This window comes from Carya illinoinensis, chromosome 7 (genome assembly GCF_018687715.1).
Source record: "Carya illinoinensis cultivar Pawnee chromosome 7, C.illinoinensisPawnee_v1, whole genome shotgun sequence".
NCBI classification, from domain to species: Eukaryota; Viridiplantae; Streptophyta; class Magnoliopsida; order Fagales; family Juglandaceae; genus Carya; species Carya illinoinensis.
In genome coordinates this window covers 7,904,342-7,912,270 of record NC_056758.1, presented here as the reverse complement: position 1 = coordinate 7,912,270, position 7,929 = coordinate 7,904,342, and the positions used below count along the sequence as shown (strand labels likewise).

The following is a 7,929-nucleotide window of genomic DNA, read 5'->3' as shown; positions in this document are numbered from 1 at the left end:
TAAAAACATCTAAAAATGATTCAATTCACATAAAATAAAATAAAAAGTAATTCAAATCAAGAAAATAAAGCTAATATTATACAAATTATGTTTTAACTCAAAATACATTGGAAAAAAAAAAAGCACAAAGATAACTTGTAATTAGCTATTGACCAAACAACTTTCTAAACACGGTTGGATATTTACCAAATATAAATTTTATGCCTATTTCGAAATACATTTTGCAGCAACCTAAATTTTATAAGATGAAGAATAAAATCTTTTAATGACGTATAATTGCCAAACAATAGATCAACTGGAAGTTTGGACTTAGGGCAGGTTTTGGGAGTGAGCTGAGATGAGAATTTTGTAAATAGTAGTAAGATTGTTTATGAATAGTAGTGAGATAGTTTGAGTGAAGTATTTTTTAGATTTTAGGAAATGAGAGAAAAAAAAAGTTGAATAAAAGGTATTATAACGTTAAAATATTGTAAGAATATAGTTTTATAATATTATTTGTATTTGAAGATTTGAAAATATTGGACTTGTTTTTTATTTTTTATTTGAAAGTTTGAAAAAATTGTAATATTGATTAGTTTGAAAAAGTTATAATGATTAGTTTGAAAATTTTATATTTGAATTATATTTAGGAATAAGATGGGATAAGATCATGAAATAAGATCAGATGAAAATTTTGTGTCTCTAAGGCCCCAACCTTGCCCTTAAAATACTCAATTTGATCATGCCATGGAAGTCCTTATAGGCAGCGAAAACCCGTCAAGACCATTAATGTTCATTAATTTTCCAAGTCAATTGATCTCAAATTTTCTTCGGTCTTTTAATTTTATCTTCTAGGCTGAAATTGACACCAACCCATCAAGCTGGCCTGATTCCCACGTACTAATGTTGATGTTTGTTAATAAATTGTTGATAGTTTGGATAGCAAGCAGCAGGGAGCCTCTTAATTTCATATATCTCTAGCCTGTTAGTGCTACCTCTTCTCATAATTCTCCAAGTGATCTCCAAATTACTAGCGAGCATTCCTTTAAACAAGTTTTTTTGCTTCAAGTGTCCAATGGTTCCCCTAAGCACTGAAAGAGCCTCATCATCAGTACCACCGTCTACTTCTACTTCTCCAAGACCTCGATCGATATATGATGTTTTCCTCAATTTCCATGGCGAAGACACCCGCAAGAGTTTTACGGACCATTTATACACTGCTTTGGAAAAGAAAGGCATTATCACCTTTAAAGACGACGAGAAACTTCAGCAAGGAAAGTATATTTCTCAAGAGCTCTTGAAAGCAATACGTGAATCCAGATACGCCATTCCCATTATCTCAAAAAACTATGCTTCCTCAAGATGGTGCTTAACTGAACTTGCCCAAATTGTTGAATGCATGAGAGAGACTGGTTTGACAATTTTGCCTGTTTTTTACCATGTTGATCCCTCTGAGGTACGAAACCAAACTGGGGCTTTTGCCAAAGCTTTTGCTAGGCATGAAGAAGACCCTAATATTGATATGGAGAAGATCCAAACATGGAGAGTTTCTTTGAAAGAAGTGGGCAACATATCCGGATGGCATTTTCATCTTAGGTAACATTTTTTTCTTTAATTCTTATAGCGAGAGCGTGAATAAGCTGGAAATTATAATGTTTTCTCAAATTTGTACCCCACAAAATTGGATTCATTGGATCCATATAAATACACATGTTAGACTCGTGTTGAGTTAGTGAGTTGTGATAAAAATTATAAATTCTAAATGTGAAATCTAATCCTTTAATTAAATAAATTGAAGATTTGATCCTTATCTATTACTTTTATATGTTTGATTAAATAAACTCACAAATTGATGTGCTTGATTATTAAATAAATTCAAAAATTGTAAAATTATTTTATTGTACATTAGATTATAAAGAAAATTTTATGTTATACTCGTGATTATTTGCAAAAGGATGGTGCTACTCCCATAGAGGGAGTCCACCGAAAGCTCCACCGATTAGATAAGTTTAATTTTATCACTTTTTTGTTTTTTTTTTCATTATATTTTTAAATTTATTAATAAATAAATAAAAAATGAGAAATTCATTAAAAAATATTTACTTAACTATTAAGTAAAAAAAAATAAAATAAAATAAAAAAAGAGGAATCGGTAGCCACCATTGGTGACCACCATTTGTGGCCTAAGCAATTTCCTCTACAAAATATGTAAATTTTAGTTAGGGACCTACCTAGACTTGCCCTACCCCTACCTAAATCGTCTGATCTGCTGGCCACCATGCAAGCAACCTACTAACCCAACAAGTGGGCGAGTATTCCCCCTCCTAGTAATAACCAATTCACTAGCTTCATACTATAAATGAAAAGAAAAACTAGACAGACATTTAAGCCAATGATGCACCCTCTTTTTCTTTAGTCTTCATAGCTTCTTTCTTCGCATTCTTATCTCCATCACCTTCTCGCTCACACGTGGGACTCTCATGTGTAAAGAAAACTCTCTTTGGATTCTTTGTTTTTTTTTTTTATATATATATATTTGTTGAATATTTGATGATCTATTTAATGTTTCTGAATCAATATCTGTTTGGTCGCTTTTGGTTGTGGATGACCACGATTTTAGGGAAACGATGAGGAGATCTGCTTGCCCATTCAACTAGTGCTTGCACTCTAATATTATTCGTTTCATCTTCGACCATTGGCCATTTAGCTATTGCCATCACCCAATTTTCCCTCTTGGTTGGATTTTTTTTTTCAAATATTTATATTTGTCTGACTGTTAATTGTATCATCACTCATGGTTCCTCCTCTCTAGGGACTAACTACCTTCTTAATTTGCATCCATATCTATACCTCTAAAATTCAGCATTTCGTGGCTTCCCTTCATCCTCAAAGCTACAACTTCCTTCCTCTGGCTTTACTATATGCATCGGTTACTTTTGACTACATATCATTACAGTGTTCCATAAGCCAATTACATTGTACTTTATTATCAATTATATGAAATTACATCATGCCTTGTCCCTTTGGATTTGGCATCAAAAGCAACTCCCAGACCATCAACATACCAAGAAATCATGATTCCTTATCAAAACCTACAATTGATCTCCTGCGGATTCTAATTTAGAAACAACACCCAAACTCTCCCAAATCAACTAACAAGGCACCCTAATTTTCACCAAAAAACAATGGGAATGTAAGGGTCAAAAGTTAAACATTATTATGGTGTTGTATTGTAGTATGAGAATGGTACCCTAATTTTATTGATAACTCTTATTTATGGTAGAGTAATACCTTATACAAAAGCTATCACTATCTCATAACAATTAATTATCTTATCATTTTTCCTAGGTATGAATCAACAATTGTCCAAGAAATCAATGAAAGAATACTTCAAGGATTGAGTCGTAACTTTTCAACTCTTTCCAAGGACCTTGTTGGAATAGAATCCCGTGTGGAGGAAATGATGAACATACTTGGAATTGGATTGGATGATGTTCGCTTTATAGGAATTCATGGTATGGGTGGAGTGGGTAAGACAACTTTGGCAGAAGTCATTTATGATAGAATATCTTACCAATTTGAAGCTAGTAGCTTTATTGCTTGTATTAGAGAAGTAACTAGAAATCATGGTTTAGTTTCTTTACAAAAACGACTTCTTTCTAAGATCTTCATGGAAAGGGAAATAAATATATGGGACGATCGCGAGGGAATGAATATGATACGGAATAGGCTACGTAATAAAAAAGTTTTTTTAGTCCTTGATGATGTGGACAGAGATCAACATCTAACAGCATTAGCAGGGAGCCATGATTGGTTTGGTTCAGGGAGTAGAATCATTTTAACAAGCAGAGATAGCCATTTGTTGAAAAGACATGGAGTGAATGATATCTATAAGGTCAATGAGTTGAATAATGATGAAGCATTGCAGCTCTTTAGTTTGGCAGCTTTCAAGAAACCTCATCCTAAAGAACATTATGTGGATTTATCCAAAGGCTTTGTGAAATATGCTCAAGGCCTTCCTTTAGCTCTAAAGGTTTTAGGGTCCTCCTTGTTTGGTAGAGGAACAAATGCATGGAAAGGTGCCTGGGATCAACTGAAAGTAAATCCTAATAAAGGAATTTTAGATGTACTTCAAGTAGGTTTTGATGGATTGGAGGATTTGCAAAAAAAACTGTTTTTAGATATTGCTTGTTTTTTCACAGGAGAGGTCTTAGATAGCATTTTAATGGATATATTAGAAAGTTTTGGTTACTACCCATACCTCAATATTGATATTCTCATGGAGAAATGTCTCATAACCATCTCATCTAAAAGGTTGGGGATGCATGATTTGCTACAAAAAATGGGTCAAGAAATAATTTATGATGAATCCCCTGACGAGCCTGGCCGGCGCAGTAGATTGTGGCATTGTGAGGATGTCCTTCATGTGTTGAAGAATAATATTGTAAGTGGATCTATCCAGACATAAATGTATAGTGTATTTTCATTCTAATTCTTAAGTTTTTTGCAAATTTTTCTCACGCAATTTTATTGTTCTTGGTTTTTAGGGAACTGAAGTGATTGAAGGCATAGTGCTAAACTTACCTAATAAAAAAGATCAGGAACGATTCAATGTTAAAGCCTTCTCAAAGATGAAGAAATTGAGAATCCTTAAAATTCGCAACACAAGTATTGTCAACAGTTTTTCTAATCTTTGTGATAAGTTATTGAATCTGCATTGGCATAGTAACCCTTTAAGATCCATACCAACACATGGGTTACGGGTGCTAGAATGGTTTGAATATCCTTCAAAATCCTTGTCAAACAGCTTTCGAGCAGACAATCTTATTGAACTTAGATTTCCATGCAGTCACATCAAGCAACTGTGGAAGGGAATTAGTGTAAGGAGTTTTCTTCTTGTTCTTCTTAATGTTCTTCTTACTACTAATAGTACTAAGCTTGTTAATGTTTTTTTTTTTGTTCAATATTTATTGTTTTATTTCAGCGTTTAGGGAGTTTGAAACGCTTTGATCTTAGCGGCTCTCAATACTTGTTGGAGACACCAGACCTCACCGGAGTCCCAAATCTTGAGACACTAGATCTTGAAGGTTGTACAAGTTTATCTAAGGTCCACAAATCTGTTGGTGTTCTCAAACAGCTTAGAAGACTGAATCTACATGCTTGCAAACGCCTTAAAAGCTTTCCAAACGAGATTAGCATGGAGTCTCTTGAACATTTTTATCTTTCTAACTGTTCAAGATTTGAGAAGTTCCCAGATATTGTGGGAAACATGAATTCATTGCGGTTACTTTATTTGAATGGTACTGCCATAAAAGAACTACCCCTATCATTTAAGAGTTTATGCGGCCTTTCCATATTGTCTTTACATAATTGCAAAAAGCTCTCAATTTTTCCAAGCGTTATTTGTCGTTGTTCATCTCTTAAAATTCTGGATGTATCTAATTGCCTAGCACTTGGCGGAATTCAAGACTGGAATGGTGAGGGGTATCTGGAACAATTGTATACAGGTGGAACTGCTATCAAATTCACTAAGTTTTTCGCAGTGCCAGAGTTTTGTTCAAATGCATGCTCTACGCAAGAAATGTTTATGACCAATGATGACTCAATTGGGGCCTTTTATATTGGTTATGATGACAGAGTCTACTGCATTAGAAGCTTGAATGAAGAAAGTAATTTGGAAACAAAAGACTATGAAGTTGTGAGTCTCTTTCTCTTCATAAGATGTTTTGTGGAAGCGGTTATTTAATATATATATATACTCCAATTAACATCTTTCTGTTTTTTGTTTTTACTTCACATGATGCAGGAAAGTAATAGTTTTTATCCCAAGGTAATATGTGGCTCTTCTCCCTGGGGAGCTGAAATTCCAGAGTTTTTCAACATTAGAAGTTTTGGTTCTCATGTAAAACTTCCAATCCATCCAAACTTAGATAATAACATGAGTAAGTGTTTGGGATGTGTTCTTCTTACTATTTATGAAGTTGACAAGCTTGAGAACTCAGATCCTAGGATTTTCGAGAGCAGTCATCCTGATCACCAGTTTGTTCAGTTTTTTTATCATTTTGAGACTAACGAAGGTCCTCTAAAAGAACCATTAGTCCTTCCTGCCCCTGAAGACCCTTTTGTGGGGCCATTTGCATTTTTGGTGCATGTACCAGTCAAGTGGTTTTTGGAGCAGTCAAATAATTTGGATGAATGGAGCTACATTGGAGTATCAATTAAAGCAAGTAGCTATAGCGTGAAGGTGAAAGAGTGCGGGGCGCGCCTTCTAACTCACATTCCTCCTTCTGAATTGCATAAGAACTTTTATGCTTATGGTTCAACATTTGAAATTAGGCATCATCTTTATTGTTGTTTGGAAATGGGTAGTCATGTTCTAACTATTCGTTTCTAAGGGATATATAGTAAGGGAATTAAAATATGTGAGGTGGGTCAGTACTCCCGGCCAAGTTGTTTAAATGGATGCAATTTATGTATAAATTGAGGCTTCATCAATTATTAATGCTAGCAATTGGACAAGACGTTTAAGAATGCAGAAGTGTGAGATTTGCATTGCTCTATACCATGCAGCACATTAAGTATGAGATAGAACTACTCTTCATCCAGGCTGTACAAAAGAGATCAGCTAAGCAATTCCAGATTTAGTTCAGATAAAATTTCCCTTGGGTTAACATCGACCGACCTTAGTAGTGTTCCTTTACATTTTTTCACAAATTTCTAATATTACAATATCGACTGCCCTCCTATATATATATATATATTATATGTGTGTGTAAAAAAGTTTATAATATATTTCTAATATTACGTACAGAAGCAAAAGTTCAAAATTTTATAAAAATCTACCATATATCATTTACAATTCTTTAGACTTTTTTTTTTTTTTTTTTCTATCCCCTCTGATCTCAATCTTTAATCTGTAAAAATGATTTTTATGCTCTCCAATCACGCATCACCACGTCGTGATTTCATTAATTACTTTACAATAAACTAAATCAATAAATTGTAAAATACGAGTCCTAAACTTTTATAAATTCTAATTTTAGAACAAATCTTCTTATCATTCCACACACGTATATCTTTTTTTTTCTATGAAAAATATGTGATGTATGGATGATGAGTAGAATAACTTATTTAGTTTAATAAAAATAAAATCTAAAATACGTAAATTGTATGGTGTGGGATGATATTAGCATCCCTCCTAATTTTAATTTTAATAGGCCTTGTAGTCACTACTTGGATTGACACTTGGAGAGATCGTCTGTGGTGCGCCTATCCCCCCATTTGCAAAAGGGCGGGAATCCTGACACTGGGATGACAACAGCACAGGTCACACATCCCAAACGCCAAGTGCTTAATGTGAGCAGGCAATTATATGTACATATATAATCACAGCAGAGAAATAAAAATAGTCAACCAGGTACCAGAATTTTAAAACAGAACTACGAAACTAAAAGATTCTCAAAGAGGTTATATAGTTATCCAACAAAATAAAATGGAAGCCAAACTACATAACCAGCAAGGAGAAACAAATCCCATGCTCAACAAGTGACCAGAAGTCACTATTTTGGCAGAGCCGATCCCTCAGGCTCAACGTCATCCTCTACATCAAAATCTAAAATTCCATAAAATGGAACCGTAGGGTAGCAATACCACGTGAGACTATGAATCTCATTAAGTAATCAACCAAACAATCTAAAAGATAAAAACATATTAAAACAACAAACCAACATGTATGCATCCACATGATAAAACATACAAGAAACAAAACCATCATTTTCCTCCGAAAATGATACATTTTTCCAACACATGCCAAAAATCCCATTTGACCCAAAACAAGCCATTAAATACCATCCGTCATTTTCCTAGAAAATGGCCTAAACATAAATCCACCATTTTTCTAGAAAATGGTCATCGTATCCATTTAATCATAAACCGCCATTTTCCTAGAAA

At 33.9% G+C, this 7,929-nt stretch overlaps 1 protein-coding gene across 2 annotated transcripts; it reads left to right on the top strand.

Annotated features, from left to right (window-relative positions):
* The first annotated feature begins 882 nt into the window (after window positions 1-882).
* On the top strand, window positions 883-6,510 carry LOC122317436 (disease resistance protein RPV1-like). 2 transcript variants are annotated; one of them, XM_043134536.1, is made up of 6 exons: window positions 883-1,575; window positions 3,328-4,423; window positions 4,527-4,859; window positions 4,964-5,279; window positions 5,430-5,677; window positions 5,786-6,510. In XM_043134536.1, exons 1-6 carry the CDS (start codon window positions 1,055-1,057, stop codon window positions 6,371-6,373), a joined length of 3,102 nt encoding a protein of 1,033 aa, XP_042990470.1. In that variant the 5' UTR covers window positions 883-1,054; the 3' UTR covers window positions 6,374-6,510. The 2 variants fall into 2 exon arrangements, with proteins under 2 accessions (XP_042990470.1, XP_042990469.1); XM_043134535.1 differs by having other exon boundaries at window positions 893-1,575; window positions 4,964-5,677.
* Window positions 6,511-7,929: the final 1,419 nt, after the last annotated feature.

Coding starts and splice junctions, on each gene's coding strand:
- LOC122317436 (XM_043134535.1), top strand. CDS start 1,055: ATGGTTCCCCTAAGCACTGAAAGAGCCTCATCATCAGTACCACCGTCT. Junction 1,576..3,327: donor GGATGGCATTTTCATCTTAG/GTAACATTTTTT, acceptor CATTTTTCCTAG/GTATGAATCAACAATTGTCC. Junction 5,678..5,785: donor AAACAAAAGACTATGAAGTT/GTGAGTCTCTTT, acceptor CACATGATGCAG/GAAAGTAATAGTTTTTATCC.